Here is a 20646-nt window from a genome sequence, read left to right as displayed (position 1 = left end):
GAAATCAGTTTAGCTGAAGGAGTAGTGTGAAAGCAGGGAAAAGAGAGAGGGGCTACAACAGTGCGTAATAGTTCCGTGTGACTTTCTTCCTTGCTAGCTGTAGAAAGTTGACTCTTTCATAATGAGTACAGTGAATATTGCATGAATCAGACACTTTTGTAACTATAGATTTGATGCAAAAGTGTCCCTGCAACAAAATGCCTTTCTTTAATGTAAACGTCTCTTACCTTCCTTCTCAATATTTTGTCCATTAATATTTTAAAAAGAGACAAAGAAAAAAATTTCCAATAATACATTTGTATATTAAGCATACTATCATGTGATATGTTGAAGAAATATCAATTTTCTTTATTTTTTGTGTATTCTTTCTGAATTAGTTCTCTAAAAGATAAAAATTTATCCTATCCCTATAATAAAAACAAAAATTAGGGCAATGAATTTTGTCACCCACATAACAAATTATGTTTTATACATAATATACTCATTGCAATCCATTTTTGCTGAGGAAAAAATTGACATTTTGCAGAAATATAATACAGTATGTTCAGATAACTTTGCAGCACTTGAAAGATTTGTTTCTATTAAAGTAAGAGCAAACTATATGCCCAATATTATTTTTTTAGCCCATGCAGCAACTATCCTCTTTTTATGTACACAGCAACATCGCCTAGCTGTTGACCATTTCTGAACTGACTATTAATTAAGTTATATGGTCTAGCAGATTCATGGAGGCGAGTTTAATATTTAGCCCCGTTTCCTGGAAAGTCTTTCCATTGACTTCAGTGATTTTGGGTGAGGCTCAATGTGACTTGCTATAAGAACTAGGGGCAGATCCTTAAAGGGTGTAAACTGTCATAGCTCCATTGCCCCACTGTAAGCCTATGATGAAGTATGGCCCATAAGTAATTTCTCACATTTAAAACATATTGAAATTGTTTGCTACTATTTTATTAAAGTGGTACCTATCAAGAAAAACTTCATAATTTTAGTGTCATGTATAAATCAAATATAAAATATTATTCTACTCACTATTAGTCAGATTTTAAGCCAACCACTGAAACAAAATACAAAGATTTTCATACTAAAATCAGTTAAATCTCAAAGTTTTCTTGGATAGGAAAAGTTTCCTTTGAAAACTATGCTGTGCTGTTCATAATTCTGATTAACTTTAATAATATTCAATAAAATAAAAATAAAGAATTATATATTTAATACTTACTTTACAAGAAGCACCATATTATAGTGCAATATAATTAGTGCCACAGGTTATAAATAAGTCATTAAAAATGAGTGGCTAAAAATTGCATCCCACTTCAGGACTCATTTATAATAATGTTTCTCAGAGTTGAAAAATAAATATAATTGACGAAATTCTCTTTAGACATTTTAAATCTGGAATTTTATCAAGTGCTTGCTACTGCATTTTCAATATAAAGTCATATTTAATTGTCTGTTTGGGTATTTGTTTTCAGCCTGAATCAGGTATAAAGACTGAACTTGATCCCTTTTCAAAAGCTGAAACTTTTTCTGCAATAGAAATCTCTTCTTGGGAGTCCTGAAGCTGCTCCTTTCTGTTGGTTGTCTCATCGCTACAGTTTTCAGATTCTTCTGAAATGACAGTTAACTTGTCAAAGGAGTGATCCTCTTCTGGTAAGCGTGGCGAAAGAAATTGTGAACTGTAGGAAGGCTTGCTCAAAAACTGGAAGGAAAGAGGGGAAATAAGAATCAAACTCTGCTTGTTCCTCTTTTCCAGCATCAGCATCAGTTCGTTTTCTCAGCAGTCTTTAAAGACCTTGCACTGGTGACTCACTGTCTTAGGCCTCATCTACACTAGAAAAGGTCTAGCTATGCTGGCAAACCCTCCTAGACAGCTTATACTGGTAAAAGAGTGCTTTCATCTATATGGCTTATACCAGTTCCCCGAATGAAATATGCTATACCAGCAAAAGGACTTTTTTGCAAGTATAACTGCATCTATGCTAGAGCTTTTGCTGGTATAACTTTGGTGGTTGGGGATAGAGGCAAATAATCGCACCCCTGACCATAAGAGCTATGCCACCAAAAATTTTAAGTGTAGACCACTTTAAAGTGTATCTGTTAATTTTTACTCGCTATTCAACATGCATTGGACAACCTCTCCTCCAATGTGACCTAATCAGATTCTCTTTAATCTTGCTATTGATACACAACAATGCTCATTCAAGAAGCAATGGGTACTCCAATGCACTGAAAGAATTCTCTCTGGATTAACACCACAGTAACAAAATATAGAAATGATTATTACCACTTTTAATATATCCTCGTAAAAAATTCTGACGGAATCTATTTCAAAGCGAATCACATTGATTCTGAATTATTACTCACATGAGGGTTAAATGCAGTGCAGAGCCATACCAACATTTTTCCTTTAAGTAATTTTTTAATATTTGTGAGAACTGTACGATGATAACAAAAGAAAAATGTTGTCTGTCCTATTAACCTCTCTGGAGTTTCCAGCACAAATTTATTTGACTTTTAAATCATGGGCATAATTGGGGGCTAAGAGGGGGGTGCTGCCCCCCAAAACTGTAAGCCTCAGGCAGGCGTGGAATCCCCCCGCCCTGTCCCAGGCGTGGCCCATTGGCCTGACTGGAGCTACCCCCCCGCATATAGGTCTATATTTTAAATTAACATAATCTAGGCAACTACTATTTTGCTGATCTCTCAAACTGTTGCTCAAACAGTTTGCAAAAACAAATACCATCTACAGAAATGTGGTTGATTAGAATAAAATAATTAAGACAAATAGAACTATTTACTGTGTGTATTAGGCTATTGTGACAGAATGTACCTGTGTTCATACCCTACACACTATTGTAATGATCTTTGTGCAAACTATGCCTTGTGAGGTATAATTTAAAAACTCATAGTTTGCTGATCAAAAATATCACAGCAAAATGCATGTAGCAACATTATATGTGAAGTTATAAACATAAGATGAGAGATCATGACTAAAATGTATGTTTTCCAGAGAAGTCTGAGGAGTGGCCAAACGAGTTCCTCAGAGACAAAGGGCAAGTAGACGCCTCAGTCAGGTGTAAACAAAGCTGATGGATCATTACTTGCTAAGTGGCCATTCTTTGGCAGGAAAGGGGACAGGAGCAAAAAAATCTACATCTTAGCAAAGAAACAACATGGAGTTCCCTTTCACGCAGACTACCTGTCTCCTTACTCCCAGCTGGAAATTCTTCTCAAAGGGGGGATAGGACTATAAAAAGAAGGGGCAGATACCCCAAATGGCCCCCTTCCTCTCTCTCTTTCTGACCATCGATTCACTGCACCAGGGGGGACAAAGGAAGCAGCCATTGAACTGGAGAAGGGTCCTGACCTAAGAGGTTTGCTCAAGAGGATTACTGAAAGCATGTGATGAGAAAACCTTGCTTTGAATTTAAGAGTTAAGTTAGGCACCAGTTGCATTTTATCTTTATTTTTCTTGTAACCATTTCTGACTTTCATGCCTCATTGCTTGTACTCACTTAAAATCTCTCTTTGTAGTTAACAAACTTGTTTTGTTTTATCTAATCCAGTGTGTTTAAATTGAAGTGTCTGGGGAACTCCATTTCGGGTAACAAGATGTGTGCATATCATTTCTAGTAATAAAATGATGGACTTTATATAAACTTGCATTGTCCAGGAGAGGGCTGGGCGGTACAGGACATACATTTCTGAGCGAGAATCTAATACTGGGGGTGTTTTGGGATACCCTTCAGTATAGCCAAGGCTGGTAAGAGCCAAGGTGTGTCTGGCTGACTGCAGCACACACACACAGACACAGCTGGGAGTGACTTTCATGCTGGCGGCTGTTTGTGAGCAGTCCAGGCTAGAGGCTACAGCCGCAAAGCACTATAAAGGGCACCCCAGGTTAGAGAGCAGGGGTCCTTAGTCTGTCTTGTATCCTGGGTATGTCACAGCTATGTGTACACTTAAACCACTGGAGAGGCACAGTTGCAGCTGTGCTGCTGTAGTGCTTCAGTGTAGACACTCACTAGTGACAGGAGGCGTTCTCTCATTGCTGTACTTAATCCACTTCCCTGAGAGGTGGTAGCGCTGTCTATGCTGGGGGTTAGGTTAGTCTCACTGTGTCGCTCATGGGGTTGGATTTTTCACACCCCTGAGTGAGGTAGCTGGGTCGACCTAACTTGTTAACGTAGACCTGCCCTAAGTATAGACATAGCCTAAACAATAGAAGTCTGAAGAGAGACTCAAACAATAGACCTTAGAGGTGTGAATTGCCCTGTTCAGCTCAGGGAGGTGTTAAATTAGAAGTCCAGTAAAGATGATTTAAATGTCAACATTACTTTCTCAAGTAAAGGAGAGGGAGGGAGGATCACAGATCTATACAATTTAGTGTGAGTGATGTCTCATCTTGACGCCACAAGTGGGTGGGATTTGGGAGATATAACAATTCCCCTCCACACACACTCCAATCAAGAGGGAGCAATTCACATGGGCAGAGTTTATTTGGGTGTGATGCTTAGTAGAGTACCACCTCCTTCCCCCGCGCAATCTGACCCGTCTGCTACTCTCCCTTAATATTTAAGAGTTTCAGAGATATCTGACACCTTCATATAAACAACAGAGCAGTGAATGTTACTCATTTTTGTCAGGGAACATGACCAGCTTTCTGTTGAGTAGAGAGCAGTTTGAATGAGTTACACGGTATGAGAATCTGCATGAAAAAAATGGAGGTTACACAGAATATTATGGAAATTAAGCAAATCATCTTACGTTATTGCTGCACTGTTCTTATGTCCTTCATTTTGGCTTATTTAACCCTCAACTGGAGTTCTAAAATGAAACATTGGAGGTAGTTCTCAATGGTTTCCCTCCCCCAACCCCCAAAGTAAAATAAAATAATAATTACATGACCCCTCCCAAACTCTGAGTTTTAGGATGCATATTGTTATATTTTCCTACAAACATCTAGCACAATCAAAATTTTAAGGGTCTTCTCTTCACAAAATACATATCTAACCTCCTTTAACTTTAAGGGGCATTGTGTGTATACTGAGGGAAGAAAAGATCACCTAAAATAGAAGTATGTATTTCTTCTAAATATTCACAGATTTCTTACACATACTTGCACTGAACATGGGTATTTTCAGCTCACAAAGGGACAAGGCCCTCCTCCACGCTGGGACACATATTCCACGTTAACTTGTTTTTAAAAATGAAGTGACCAGGGAGCAGATGAGGCAAAACGTGATTACAAACTTCTTAGAAACATAAAGCACTACTTAAACATATGTTTCCTCCCTTCATTCTGGACACTCTAAATCAGTGGTTTTCAACCTGTGGTCTGTGGACCGCTGGGATTCTGCAGACTATGGCTAAGGAGACTGCAAAAGGTGACTACAAAAATAAAGTTTCAGATCGCAGAAAAGGCATTCTGTTTTTCTGATCAATTGAAATTAGCTGAATAACCCCACCTTCAGTCAAAACCCAGAATTGCTGTCGTTACCACCGAAGCCCAGTTTAGCACCCTTTCTCACGCTGTGTCAAATGCTGTGCCAAGCATGTGCAACATTTATAGCTGAATTCTGTACAGTCAGTTTTCAGTCTAAGACTTCTATGGTAGGGGTCTACAGACCACAGGTTGAATTTCCAAAGGGGTCTGCACCTTAATTCAAAAATTTTTAGGGGTCTGCAAACGTTTTAACAAATAGGGAGGAACTCGTTGAGAATTTGAAAGTAGAAGGCAGCCTGGGTGAAAGTGATCATGAAATCATAGAGTTTACAATTCTAAGGAAGGGTAGAAGGGAGAACAGCAAAATAGAGACAATGGATTTCAGGAAGGCAGATTTTGGTAAGCTCAGAGAGCTGATAGGTAAGGTCCCATGGGGAAAAACTGAGGGGAAAAACAACTGAGGAGAGTTGGCAGTTTTTCAAAGGGACACTATTAAGGGCCCAAAAGCAAGCTATTCCGCTGGTTAGGAAAGATAGAAAATGTGGCAAAAGACCACCTTGGCTTAACCACGAGATCTTGCATGATCTAAAAAATAAAAAGGAGTCATATAAAAAATGGAAACTAGGACAGATTACAAAGGATGAATATAGGCAAACAACACAGGAATGCAGGGGCAAGATTAGAAAGGCAAAGGTACAAAATGAGCTCAAACTAGCTACAGGAATAAAGGGAAACAAGAAGACTTTTTATCAATACATTAGAAGCAAGAGGAAGACCAAAGACAGGGTAGGCCCACTGCTTAGTGAAGAGGGAGAAAAAGTATCAGGAAACTTGGAAATGGCAGAGATGCTTAATGACTTCTTTGTTTTGGTCTTCACCGAGAAGTCTGAAGGAATGCCTAACATAGTGAATGCTAATGGGAAGGGGGTAGGTTTAGAAGATAAAATAAAAAAAGAACAAGTTAAAAATCACTTAGAAAAGTTAGATGCCTGCAAGTCACCAGGGCCTGATGAAATGCATCCTAGAATACTCAAGGAGCTAATAGAGGAGGTATCTGAGCCTCTAGCTATTATCTTTGGAAAATCATGGGAGACGGGAGAGATCCCAGAAGCCTGGAAAAGGGTAAATATAGTGCCCATCTATAAAAAGGGAAATAAAAATAACCCAGGAAATTACAGACCAGTTAGTTTAACTTCTGTGCCAGGGAAGATAATGGAGCAAGTAATTAAGGAAATCATCTGCAAACACTTGGAAGGTGGTAAGGTGATAGGGAACAGCCAGCATGGATTTCTGAAGAACAAATCATGTCAAACCAATCTGATAGCTTTCTTTGATAGGATAACGTGCCTTGTGGATAAGGGTGAAGCTGTGGATGTGGTATACCTAGACTTTAGTAAGGCATTTGATACGGTCTCGCATGATATTCTTATCGATAAACTAGGCAAATACAATTTAGATGGGGCTACTATAAGGTGGGTGCATAACTGGCTGGATAACCGTACTCAGAGAGTTGTTATTAATGGTTCCCAATCCTGCTGGAAAGGCATAACGAGTGGGGTACCGCAGGGGTCTGTTTTGGGACCGGATCTGTTCAATATCTTCATCAACGACTTAGATATTGGCATAGAAAGTACGCTTATTAAGTTTGTGGATGATACCAAACTGGGAGGGATTGCAACTGCTTTGGAGGACAGGGTCATAATTCAAAATGATCTGGACAAATTGGAGAAATGGTCTGAGGTAAACAGGATGAAGTTTAACAAAGACAAATGCAAAGTGCTCCACTTAGGAAGAAAAAATCAGTTTCACACATACAGAATGGGAAGAGACTGTCTAGGAAGGACCACAAGCTAAATATGAGTCAGTGTGATGCTGTTGCAAAAAAAGCAAACATGATTCTGGGATGTATTAACAGGTGTGTTGTGAGCAAGACACGAGAAGTCATTCTTCCGCTCTACTCTGCTCTGGTTAGGCCTCAGCTGGAGTATTGTGTCCAGTTCTGGGCACCGCATTTTAAAAAAGATGTGGAGAAATTGGACCAAAAAAAAAAAAAAAACCCCCTACAAAAGATGAGCCTGGGAGCTTAAATTCATAACTTTGCTAGACACTAAAAATCAGGGACTGAGTAGAGACGGGATTTATGGTTTATTAAAATAATATATAACCCACTAACAACCCCTCCAACTGCCCTTCCTCCCTTCTTTCTTTCCCTCATCACTGGAGGCGGGTTAACGGGCCACCTCACCTTGAACAGTCCCTTGAAATATGTGTCTTACGCTAGACAATCTGTTCCACCTTGTATTTAGCTGTGACACAGAGTATATTCCCCAGACCCAAAGAAAACCTTTGTGAAGCTCGAAAGCTTATCTCTCTCACCAACAGAAATTGGTCCAATAAAAGATATTGCCTCACCCACCGTGTCTCAGTGATATGGCTGAGCTGTTGAATGCTTCCTTTACAGTATTCTGTTACAACATACCAGATGGGCAAGATTTCATCATTTACTAAAGAGTAACACCACTCTTACTCATGCTGAGCAGTGCCACAGAAATCAACAGAAATAGACGATGGAGCAAGGTACTCGGTTATGTCTATGCGAACGTAGTATATGCTGGCATAGCCCCCTAGACGCAGCATACATTGACAAAAGGAGTTCTACCAGTATAAGAAAACCACATCCCCAAACAAGGTGAGTTATGCTGTTAGAAGCCCTGTTCAGTCAGCACAGTTGCATTTACATGGGGGGAGGATTGTCAGCATAGCTATGTCACTATGGGATGTGGTTTTGTCATATCCCTGACCTACTTAGCTATGTCAGTATAAATTTAAAGTGTAGCCCAGTCCCTATGCAGTGTGGGAGAAAGTTGTGGAATGAAGCCAACTGAATGCTGAATTGGCTCAAGTCACATTACGTCACTATTTACACTCACTTAAACTACTGCTCAGTTTGGTCCAAAGTCTTTGGCAGCAGATTAATCAACTTTTGCAGTTGATTAAGGGTTTGAAATGACAGTCAACCACACAAGCAGTTTATGACAAGTGAACTAAAGTAACCAAAGGTGACATAGCTTAAACAGATCATACCATATAGCTGCTAAGACTCATATCTATTATTTTGCAACATATATACTACACCTGGGTTCTTTTAGCCTGTGTGCCTAATAACCACCATTACCCCATACATTCACTTCAGGCAAAACCCATGTAACACTAACACAGCTAGTTAACTATCCAGGTGCATGTGTAAGAATGAGGAACTGCTGTCAGAAGGTTCACATGCAAGAGTTGCAAGCTTTTCAGGAGTCTTTGACAGACAAGAGGCTCTCCTGGAAGGCTTACTTAATTATTTTATGTAGAATCAGGGCCGGCTCCAGATTTTTTGCTGCCCCAAGCAGCGCAAAAAAAAAAAAAAAAGCCGCGATCGCGATCTGCAGCTCTACCGCCGCCGCTTCAGTCTTCAGCGGCAATTCGGCGGCAGGTCCTTCCCTCCGGGAAGGGAGTGAGGGACCCGCTGCTGAATTGCTGCCAAAGAGCCGGACGTGCCGCCCCTCACCGTTAGCCGCCCCAAGTACCTGCTTGCTGGGCTGGTGCCTGGAGCCGGCCCTGTGTAGAATACAAATAGACAAACCTCCTTCAGATGTTGTGGAAAAGAATAAGTAGGGCAGAAGACATATCTGGCCTGTCGATATATATATGAAAAGATGAAGAAACAGGCAGGAACGGATACTAGAACAACCAACATTGATCCTACAAGAACAGTGAGAATTATCCACACTGGAGTTACACCTGCAAGAGACAAGACGAGAAATTCTTCTTTATTAACCTGATTCTTCTTTATAATTATTTTGAATATACAATTTTCAGAATTTAATTCTCGTAAGTGAATAAAAAAAAATTTCCTCCACTTTTTCGTATTAGCAACTATTTTGGAGAATGAACAAATACATATTTTTGTTCCCAAAAGGAAGAATATATCAACTTTGTTTTTACTTCAACCACTCATGACATTCTCACTAGATAAGTTTGACCTATGGCCATGATATGTAAACATTTACAGAAAGAAAAAAATTCTAGGTAAATGGGGGAAGAGGGAAAGCAAGGTAACAACACGTAAAGTCCCAGTATACTTATTCCTGGATGCTTCAAACCAGAGCACTGAATTCTGTTTCTCGCTAAAGGAAACATGAAATAATGGTAACAAAAATGACAACTAATTTGGAGGTGGGGGTAGTCCAAAATTCCTTAACTTCCAAAATATTGTGTCTTCTAAAGCCTGGTTTCATGCACGGGATTGTCACAGCATGTGATACGAATAAAGATTGATCGAGGTATCACTTTAAAGCTGTCTATGATTGTTAAGCAGCTGCTTACTAATTAGTCTGGGACTGCACTTTTCCTTTTAAATGGAAACACAAAGCTCTCTTCTAAGAGGAGGCCACCTGACTGATGGATAGCTATTGAGGTGGAGTGGTTGGAAATTGGAGTGTTCAGCCAGTTTCCACTGTCAGGTTAGTGCTATAAAAAATTAAAGACTGGAATACTGATTACGCATTGCAGATGTTACATTGGAGAATTTTTTATGATTGGCACTTACTGGTATAGTTGCATAAAAATAAAATATTTAAACAAAGAAATTAGTTGTTTATATTGAGAGTTCATAATAATGGTAGTTTTGGATTGCACCAGGAGAAAAACACCTATGGGTAAAATCTTAGTCCCATTGGAGACAATGGCAAAACTTCCATTGACTTCAGTGGGACCAGGATTTCACTCCTTTGGAAGATGTACCTTGACTAATAAATTACATGCTTTTTGTAACCATGAAGAAAACTGATTATCTGGCATGCTTGCCTAGTTAAAGATTTTAAACATGAGAACAGAAAAAGAAAGCATGACTGAGCTCTATCCATTTAAAAAAAAATATTTCAACAATGTAATTCTGTTACAAAATGTAAACAGAATCAGACTTTGCAATGCAGGGCCAAATTCTACTCTCCACTAGGCCAGTGGAAGCCAAAGGGTTCACAAACAAACGTAAATTGGCTTATGGGTAGATGACGTTTACGCCTGTGCAGAAGGGCCAGCACAAGGCCTATGCACCACTTAAATTGCACTTAAATCTTGCTTTGAAGGGCTTTAGGGATGGACGTGCCTCATATGGTTCTCTGCATGGGAGTACATTTAATCTGTTGTGTATCTTATTATTTGTAGTTATAAGAGACTGAATTAAAGCTCTCCTTTTTTCTGGCATGAAGGTTTCAATTTTTTTTGCAAATTAGAGATACACTTGGATATCACAATGAACAATATGGAAGTATCAAAACATTTCTGAAGGTTTACATGCATGCTTTTGTTTCTTTTACGTCAATCAATGAGTGTCTTACAATGTTTCATAATTACTCAACATGTTTATAATATACTGGTGCATTAGCTATTACCATTATCAGTTGTCCTATCACAGAACTCTTCACTCAGTTTTCCTGTTTTGTTCCATTCAGGAATAACTGCTTGAACTTGAAGGCAATATATTGTCCAAGGGTCCAAATCAGATAATATTTCTGAGTTATATTTAGTATCTGTGGTTATAACCTATATCAAAGAAGAATACAGAACATTCAAAAGCAAATTCAAGTTCCAATAAATTAACAAATTACAGCACTAGTTTCTAGTTAGAACTCCATTTAGTAGTCTTTGCATTTGCAGCTGCACTACAGATTGGATTTACACAATATCTAGTTCCTGAAAAAGTGAAAGTTTAAAATATCAGCTGTTAAAACGGTTTTGTAGTTTTCTGTATTACTTACTTGACAAGAATCAAAGAAAAGTTTCCTTTTAAGAATTACTTAAAAAGGACACTACAAATATTAAATATTAAATATTTAATTAATCATCTGTCTTCAAATTGCTTTTTCTATTTTAGAACATCCTATTGATGGTGAAAATAATCACCTTCCAAAACAAGAGCTGTAACAGTGTTGAAATCCTAGCTCCTAAGCTGGTTGACCCAACAACAGGAAGTGGGCTCTAAGTTTCTTGTGATCAGACTCCTTCCACTATGTCATAAAATAATTTTTCAAGAGACACACTGTAACAGAAAGAGGGACTCTAAAGCTATTATATAAATGTGCACAGAATTCTAAGTAGCAGTATTTTAAAAAAATCATGCAACTAACAAAACCAAACAAGTATTCATGCAACACGCTCTGTTTAGGGTTACATATGAAGACCACTCATACTTTAGCTAATGTAGAATGTGGCACACTGCCTACTTAAAACACCTGATCAATGTAAGTACTTTGTGTGTGATTGTTCACAGCACAGACTTTTTATCTTCTTCTGGGTATGTTTAATGGTATTGGTCTTAAGAGTATAAATCCTTATATGGTTAAGGACAGGGCTGGCTCCAGGCACCAGCTGAGGAAGCTGGTGCTTGGGGCAGCAGATTGTTTGAGGCGGCATTCTGCCCAATCCTAGGGCAGCACGGCCGGGTTTTTTTTGTGTGTGTTCCGCTCCGGTTGCCCTGTAGGGGGCAGCGGCGCGGAGAACCAGAGCGCCCTGCAGGGCAGTCCTCTTCCTTCCCTCCCCGCCGACCGGAGTGGAGCCCTCGTGGCAGGAGGCGGCGCAGCAGAAGGGGCTGCGCGGCAGCGCCCCTGCTGTAGCCCTGGCCGCCCCCTTCTCTCTCTCTCCCGCCCCTCCCTCCCCCCTCCCCCAGCCGGTCCCCCTGCACTCGCACTCCGGCCACGCCGCAGTTTTTTTTTTTTGCTTGGAACGTCCAAAAAGCCAGAGCCGGCCCTGGTTAAGGAGGTGATACCAAAAGAGATTGCCTCTCTCTCTATGCAACGTCACACTAGGTGACATCAGCTAAAAGTGCTGTTACTTCTAGATGTGGCTTTCAGTAAATGAGGACACATTTTTTTTGTAGGTGGGTCTTAGGAGACTTGGCTGCTGTGAGGGAATAAATATACTTGAACAAACTATCCAAGTACTAAATTAAAAAAAAAAGATCTAATGAAATCTCATTGTCTGGCACTTCTTGGAAGCCTCTTTAATCACTGAGGGAATCTCCCAGCTTTGCACTCGAGTACTGGAATCCGAGTATCCTTAGTGAAATCTCTTTTTGGGTAACTCGCTTCCTTTGGCAGTTTGCCGAAGGCTGCTTGACCAGGTATGGACTCACTGACTTTCTCTACAGAATAACACTCTCTTTTCCCCCTCTTCCTCCATTACTCGTGAGCTGGGGCTAATAAGGTGTTAGGGATGAGAAGATTCCTTTATTTCTGGAACTGCATATTAAGTACTAGACTGGGAATTGTGAAGGATACCGAATATGAATCAGAATAATAGGGGCACCAAAGTCTTCATGTATAAAAATTTCCTGTGTTGTACAGAGATCTAGTATATTCCCATTGATATTGATAGAAATTTCTGTCTTTCTTGGATCAAAAGCAACATTCTATGACACTATAATTAACCTATTATTTATAACATTTTTTCCATGCATACAGTGTGGTGGAGTCTTTGGGGCTGTGGAACATGCCCACCTCTGGGACAGAATGTCTCTCTGGCTTAGCGGAGGGTGACCATAATGGAAGTGAAAGAGTAAACAGATTATGTCTGATAACAGGGAAGATGGTAGCAGGAGAGAGACTGACCCTATGGCAGCAGCCATGTTAAGCATCCAAAATCCAGTCTTTTTTCAAGCCAGTATTGTACAATAGATCATTCTAGCAAAACTGCTTGAATCACATATGATTTGGTTGCGGAGCAGCTATTCATCATATCCCTAGATATTACCTATGTAGACACTTCTAAGTTACATTTGTTTTTTTGTGCAGTGTGCATGGGTACTGTTGTGAGGAGTGTGCAGTATATACCACTGAAAAAATAAAAACATTGATGCACAAAGGGAATAAACCCTCGTAAGTTAATAACTATTTCTAACTATGGAAGGATAATTTATGCCTATTTAGTAGGTGGTTACTCATTCCCTCTGCCAGTTTGCTACTGAATGCAGGTTGTGACAATAATAAGTTGCTGATATTACTAACTTTCAGAGATCTTGGTTTTGCTTCAGCAATGTTATGTCTCGGAACATTATCAATATCATATTATACCTAGAAATGCCTGTTCAAAGCTGCAGCTGTAAAGCAGAATTACACAATAGTCAATTGAGCAAAAGTTACCTCTTCACTATTGCCTTTCTTCCAGTATAGCACCCTGTAAACCCAAGAGCCATAATATTTATTTAAAGGCCACACATGCGACTCTTGTACAGCGACAGGGCCTGTGAAATCTACATGCAAAGATCCAGATTCAGATTTCACTTTTACATCAGGTGGTCCAATGATTGCTAAATGAGAGGAGAAAAAAAAAATCACAAAAATACAATCTCTCACTGTGTTCTCAGAGTGATATTTTTATATGGCATACAGCACTACACCTAATCACTATCATCATCTTATTTACTTGAAGAAAACTCTTTCATCTCAAAGAATCGAGGATAAATAAACTCTTCATTCACAGATGTGTCATAAAGTGAATTTGTCTTTACACTTAAATAGACTATCTTCCATTGCTGTATACACTATAATAGTAGCTGTGTTGGTCCCAACCACAGAAGTTGGTCCAAGAAAAGATATTATCTCACCCACTTGTCTCATTTAAATAGAAGACACTTTTGCTGTCCGTGCCTCCTCCACTCACTAAGCCACTCAGTTCTGTCCCACCAGCTGCTTTCACTAGTGGAAGAAGTAAGAATACTAAGGAACCCACTCCCAGGGCATCTTATTGCCTGCATTTCCCCACTGAGCTGCAGCTCAGTGACGTCGGACTTCGCTGAGGAAACTTTCCGGTGAAGTGTTTTTATTGCTCTCTGCACTGCAACTCATTTGAGGAACTGCAACTCTTGAATTGCTTCTGAATTTATTATTCTTTTTTTACATCAAAGGATATATTTTTATATTTTGAAACTGGCTCCTTTTACTGTATTTTTGTTCCACTAAATAACTTAGTTTAGTGAGTACTTTAGTCCTCAGTTAGGTTGTGTCTACAATGAACTCTTTCATAAACTCTCCCAGTGTTCCACCTGTACCACTGGATGGGTGCTTCTCATTTAAACCTGTAAACCTGTAAAAATGCCAATGGTCAGTTTACACTAGCACTCCAACCATTGCTACCAGTAGTGAAGTCACACCAGGGCTAGAGCATCAGTGGGAGATTTTAAGAAATAGCTCAATGTAGACAAGGCTTTGCATTTTTCCAGAAATTCAAACTAGTTATAAAAACAGTTCTGGCTGTGGCAGCCTTGGTTACACGGTAGTTCCAACTGGTTTAAAGTTATGGAAAAATTTCCCCATTGGTGACTCTGATGTTTCTAGGCTGCACCTACACATTAGGTAATTTCCCAACAACTACAACTCTGTTGGTGGTAATGCTGGTGGAAACTGTAAGATACAAATATGATACACCTGGCTAGGTGCTCTGAGCAGGATTAAATAATACTGTGGTAAAAATGACACAGTGATTAAGAGTCCTATCTACATTGCAGATTTCACCAGTGCTGCCAGGTTTTCTCCCTCAATTAGTTTTATACATAGACTCTTTAGTCCAATTATAAATTGGCTTTTGAAGGTCAGTGTTGCTTAGAAGTTAACTCTTTCCTTGAAATGTGAATCAAAATCCTGTTTTCAATGCAATTCTTTATAAAACTCTGACTTGTTAATGGATTTGTTCTCTGATATGGGGGTTCATGCTAAGTACTACTGTTTCTTTTGGCTTTACCCTAACTCTCATAGTATTTGTTAAATACTTCAATTTTCTATGTTGTAATACAGCTTTTCTGTTCAGCCAGTTTTAATTCTCTCCAAGTTAAGCTTTTGAAAAAAGACAAATCCCCAAAACGTGCTCTCATTTTCCAAATTTCTTTTTCTTCCTTAAGTATTATATTTGCACTAATGTATGCAACTAATCTTCCCCTTGTAACCATTTTCAGATTTCCAATAGAGTAACTGGTAATATGTCTTTTGTCCTACTGTGAGGGATTTTTCTCAATGAATACTTTAAACTCATCAGTGCTTTGAAGTCTTTTTTAAAAAGTCCTTCAAGAGTTAGTGCATGGATATGGGAGTGAGTTTACAGAGAGATGTCCAAGTGAAGAGATCAAAGAGCAATGGCCACAACATCTTATGAATTTGGAATTTAATATGGAAAAATTATGTCATAAACACTGTCCTGATATAAACAACAATTGCATTGAGAAAATGAGACTGGAAACTTAAACTCTGAAAACCGAGGACTAGAAAGGTTAAGCTTTAAGTAAATCCAAGCCAAGCCAGAGAAGAAGAGAAAACTAAGAATTGTTTCTAGAGATAGAGAAACCAAAGAGGCCTCTTGCATAGCTTCCCATTGACATCTGTGCAGTGGAGAAATGGAAGTTTTGGGTAGTAGACAAAATTGTGCTTGCTAATGGATGAAATAATTTTGAGAATGCATTGACAAAGATCCTGCTCCCCACAAACTCAGACAACAGCATGCTGCCCAAGATCTCTGCTATAAGAAAGTGTTGCAGTGCCAAGTTCCACCACCTTTCACACAAGACAGCAAACATCAAACATGGTACCTTCAAAATGATTTTTTTTTTATTGAAGAGTAAACTTTTCCCCCCTTGAACATATCCAAATATAGGAGGAGGGTTAATTTCCCCACCCGCTTAGTGACAAGAAAGTAGCTGAACTGATTTAAATATGTAGGAAATTAGAATCCTTGGATGTAAAGCACTCTTGCTCTAAAAATTTGTATGCAATATTTTTTTAGGGGGAAAAATATATATGTGTTCAAATCCCTCAAAAGATGTCTCAGAATGGAAGAAGAGAGTCAGTGATGACTTACATATACTTTTGACCTTACTACGTTTTCTGTACTCCTGGGGGAATTCTGCATCACTTCACGTGCGCATAATTAATGAGCCATGCATATTTTTAATTTTTTTTGCACAGAAAAAGGCTTCTGCCAGAAAGTTGCTGCACTTCTACCTTTTGCCTACCAGAGGGCGCTGTGGCAATAGAACAAAGCAGCAGCTTCCAGCCAGTTAGGGAAGAGAAAGAGCCTGCCTTCTTCACAGCACCTGTCAGGCCAGGACAGGAGATATGGGGAGACAGACAGCATGGGGCTGCTGGGGGGGTCAGATAGGGACTCGTAAGAGCTAGTGGGGGAAGACAGACTGGGGCAGGGACTGAATGGGAACGGAGGTGCAGGGCCACAGGGGGAAGGGAGGTGCAGGGCCACATAGGGACAGGAGGGTGGCTGGGTGGGGGAACAGAGACACATGGTGACAGGGAGAGGGGTGCAGGGACACATAGGGATGGGAGGAGTGGGTGTCCAAGTGGGGGTGGAGGGACACATGGACAGGGGGTACGATGACACATGGGGGTGCAGGGAAACTTGGGGACAGGGGCAGATGTGCCTGACTGAATGGGAGAGGCTAGGGATCAGCCAGGGTCTGCATGGGGGGAAGCTCCCTAACAATCCCTCCCTGCCCCCCCCCCCCAAATCTGTTCCATACTTTTCCCACCCATACCCAACAGCCCTCCAAGTTCACACCCAGGCTCCTTCCCAGCAATTACTTCCCTCTCCCTCAGCTCCTCCATTACCTCTGACTCCCCCAAGCCTTTGCACTGCTACTGAGGGGTGCAGGAAATACACATCTGTATTGTAGTTTAAATGAATTATTACTCAGAATTCTGTATTAATATGCCTAGTAAGGAATCTATTTGCCAAAAAACATTTCCTGAATCTTTTTTGTTGTCTATATTGTTACAGACATACTTGCTGACACGTATTTTGAAATAAATGACCAAAAATAATTGAATTCTGTTATTTTGACAAACAAAATATGCAGAATTTGAAAATATTGTAAGCAGAATGTTTAATTTTTTGGTGCAGATTTCCCCCAGGAGTATTTCTGAGAGCAACTCTCCTCTTCCCAAAAGGTATACCAAATAGGACTCGGATATTTCATACTTTACTTAAAATAATTTGTAAATTTAAAACAATCTGTATTTTAATATCACTACTTATTCAGATTAATTGCAATTTTATTTAATTAACAGTTCGCTATTAGTGAGCAAAAGTTTCCCGTGTAGGGGAAGCCTTACTGTCATCGATTGGCTTAAAGATGATGTTCACCCAGTCTGACTTTTCATTTTCTGATTCAGCCCTGACTCGCAAGGTGTAGTTTCCATATACAGGCAGAGAAGAGAAGTCACACTCCGTGATGACAATGTTCACACACACATTCCTGTTAAAAATACTACTGTATGGGAGGCAAAAGAATTGCATCTGAGTCATATATTAGGAACAGAAAACATCCTTCATTTCAGTGAAGCAGGTAAGTGGCGGTACTCACTCACCATGTATTAACATTGCTAATTACCACTCAGGCAAAACTCATTAGCTGAAAAAAAATAAGAACATTCATATATCTATCACACATACTTATATATAGGTATTAGACACTCATAATATCTATTAGGATAGTCTATTATTACTTTATGATAAAGGTAGAGATTAAGGTGACCATTCAGCAAAAAGCACACTGTTGTTCTGACTTGGCACCCACAAATCCTGATTGAGCAGACAGAAAATGCCTGATACCACAGCCAAGTTCAACTATGCCTGAATTTTCAGTTTAATTCTCACCTTTCTACAAATGGTCCTTTGGATAGGACTTACACTATCCTAATCTTTCATTATATGCCCAGGTCTTGAATGGGTACTAGTTAATATGTGGAATGTTACGTCTGTTTTGTACTTAGAGCCCACCCTGGAATAGGAGCTTGCTAGCCTGGCAGTTTGGGGGTCCCACACATCCCTCGTACCTTCCCCCCGCTAACTGACACAGCAGACACGCTTACTTCATGTTCTACATCATTTTAGAGGCCCTTTCTCAGCAGGCACCTGACTGTCTGCCATTCCCCCTCCCTAAGGTCCTACTCTTTCTTTGCCAAGAAATGATCCTTTTGACTCATCGGGGTAATTTGATGTCTGGGCTTTGTTCAGCTACTGAAGCAGCCAGGGATCTAATACTAGACTAGGGCAGTCCTCAGCCTTCTTTACAATGCTCCCCACAAAATCCTTCCCCTCCCAGACAAAGACCAATCTGGAGGGAAAAAATGGGAAAAATTCCTGACAAAATGAGGCCTCAGAGTAAGCTGCTGAGAACCTCTGCTTTTGAGCACAGAGGCAGCAGACAGGGGAACATTCTTGCTGCACTTCACTAGCCATGTATGTAAAGGGCCCTGACAAACAGATTGCTCTGGGGAAAAAGTGGAACCTGTTGCCTGCATTAGAAATTGGAAAACGTGGGAGAATGCATTAGTACTAAGCCTGTTGAAGTAGTAGTTTTCTATGACAGAGAATGTAAATCTACGTGTAGCTGACTGATTACAGTTAAGATTACACTGTGTTTCCCACTCCAGATGAATATGTGACAAACTAATGAATATTAAAAACTATAAAGCATGCCCTTTAATGGTATCTAGCTCAGGAGAAGGTCTTATGTGCATAAGCCAAAAGAAAGGGACAGTCCATGTCTGGAAAAAAAAAGTCACAAGAACACAATACTATAAACTGTAAGTTTATCTAAGACATCTTGCAATTGTAAATACACAAAGCTCCCAGACCTACCTTATATACTCGACTGTATAAGTAATATTTTCTTTGTGAAAAGTAGGTGGATCCCACTGTAGAGTGCTTTTCAAGTTAACTGAATTAATTGTTACATTTTTTGGTTCTGGCACTATTCCAAATGCTGAAAAACAAACAAAACCACTGTAATATATGTTCTTCCAATGATTAAAGTAACAAATAACCCTTTTTGAAAACTGGAAAAGAGACCAGAAGTATTGCTGGAATATACACATACTGTACTGCTAACTAGTAGTTTCCGTGACTACTGAGTTATGATCATCATTTTGATTCTTTACAGATGAGTCAGAAATTATACCAGCCAAGCCAGCTACAAAGCACGTCTCTTACTGTTGTGCTTCAGAGCCAATTTCATTTTAAGCCACAAGAGAGAAACCAAATAATGTGTATGCTCTTTAAGAAGAAAAAAAAAACTAATTAGTAATTTTATGTGCATATTTTAGATGTAAAGATGCATGAAACTAATGTGTGAGAAGTACACTCCATGCACCTGCACAAGACAGAAACTAAATTTTAACACAGGAACTCCATTTCAAGTAGAGTTTACTTCCTCAAATGTGACCTCTTCCTGTACCCATAAAATTTCAGTCAGAATGTCCATTAAATTGAAGAGAATGTCACTTATGTACATAATTTGGATCTAGAATTTTTGATTTAAAGAAATTCTGGCATTTCACTTTCCTCCTTGCCAAATAAGCTTGTAAGGTGAAATCCTGGCCTAATTAAAGTCAATGGAAGAAGTCCCATTGACATCAGTGAGAACAGGATTTCATCTATGGCCATCAAGATGTTTCCTGAGCTGCTACATACACCTCTACCCCGATATAACGTGACCCGATATAACACGAATTCAGATATAATGCGGTAAAGCAGTGCTCCGGGGGGGGGGGGGGGCGGCGGGGCTGCGCACTCCGGTGGATCAAAGCAAGTTTGACATAACGCAGTTTCACCTATAACACAGTAAGATTTTTTGGCTCCTGAGGACAGCGTTCTATCAAGGTAGAGGTGTACTGAGGATATGTTTATGCTATGGAGACTATACTGGCACTGCTATACTGGCGTAGACCCATATTGCAGATGCAGTCCACACCAACAGAAGGAGTTTTTCTGTCAGTGTAGGAATACCACCTCCTTGGAAGACGTTAGCTGTGTTCATGGAAGCAGTCTTCCATTGACGTAGTTGTGTCTATACTGGGGGGTTTGTTAGCTATGTTGGTCAGTGGTGTGGATTTTCACACCCCTGAACAATGTAGCTATGCCAACATAACTTTTCAATGTAGACCAAGATGAAGCTACTGTAAATGGACCAAGTTCAAAACTCTGTCTCTCTGTCCCAGATTAGCAGTGCTGTAGAGGTGTTATGCTCAACCACTGGAAATAGGAAGGTATGGACTCCCATACACTCTACAACATCCTCTGTGGCCAACTCAAGAGTGCCACTGACTGGCTCCAAATGAAGTCACATCCAGTCCCCTATGGGGCCATCTACACTAGGG

The 20646-nt window shown here is 39.8% G+C and overlaps 1 protein-coding gene across 4 annotated transcripts in view; it reads right to left on the bottom strand.

Annotated features, from left to right (window-relative positions):
- Nucleotides 1–327: 327 nt before the first annotated feature.
- Nucleotides 328–20646, bottom strand: part of IL10RB (interleukin 10 receptor subunit beta) — a 28218-nt gene continuing 7899 nt past the window's right edge. The window contains exons 2-7 of one of the 4 annotated variants that reach the window (XM_065577217.1): nucleotides 19130–19253; nucleotides 17599–17756; nucleotides 13630–13796; nucleotides 10885–11035; nucleotides 9075–9232; nucleotides 328–1699 (exon numbers count right to left, since the gene is read on the bottom strand). In XM_065577217.1, the coding sequence (XP_065433289.1) occupies nucleotides 1469–1699; nucleotides 9075–9232; nucleotides 10885–11035; nucleotides 13630–13796; nucleotides 17599–17756; nucleotides 19130–19253 (989 nt within the window). In that variant the 3' untranslated portion in view covers nucleotides 328–1468. Of the gene's footprint in view, nucleotides 1700–9018; nucleotides 9233–10884; nucleotides 11036–13629; nucleotides 13797–17598; nucleotides 17757–19129; nucleotides 19254–20646 lie in introns of all 4 variants that reach the window. The other 3 variants (XM_065577226.1, XM_065577233.1, XM_065577244.1) reach the window with 3 other exon arrangements.

This window comes from Chrysemys picta, chromosome 1 (genome assembly GCF_011386835.1).
Source record: "Chrysemys picta bellii isolate R12L10 chromosome 1, ASM1138683v2, whole genome shotgun sequence".
Lineage (NCBI taxonomy): Eukaryota > Metazoa > Chordata > Testudines > Emydidae > Chrysemys > Chrysemys picta.
The sequence above is the reverse complement of the archived record's forward strand: the minus strand, read 5'-3'. Positions and strand labels throughout refer to the sequence as shown.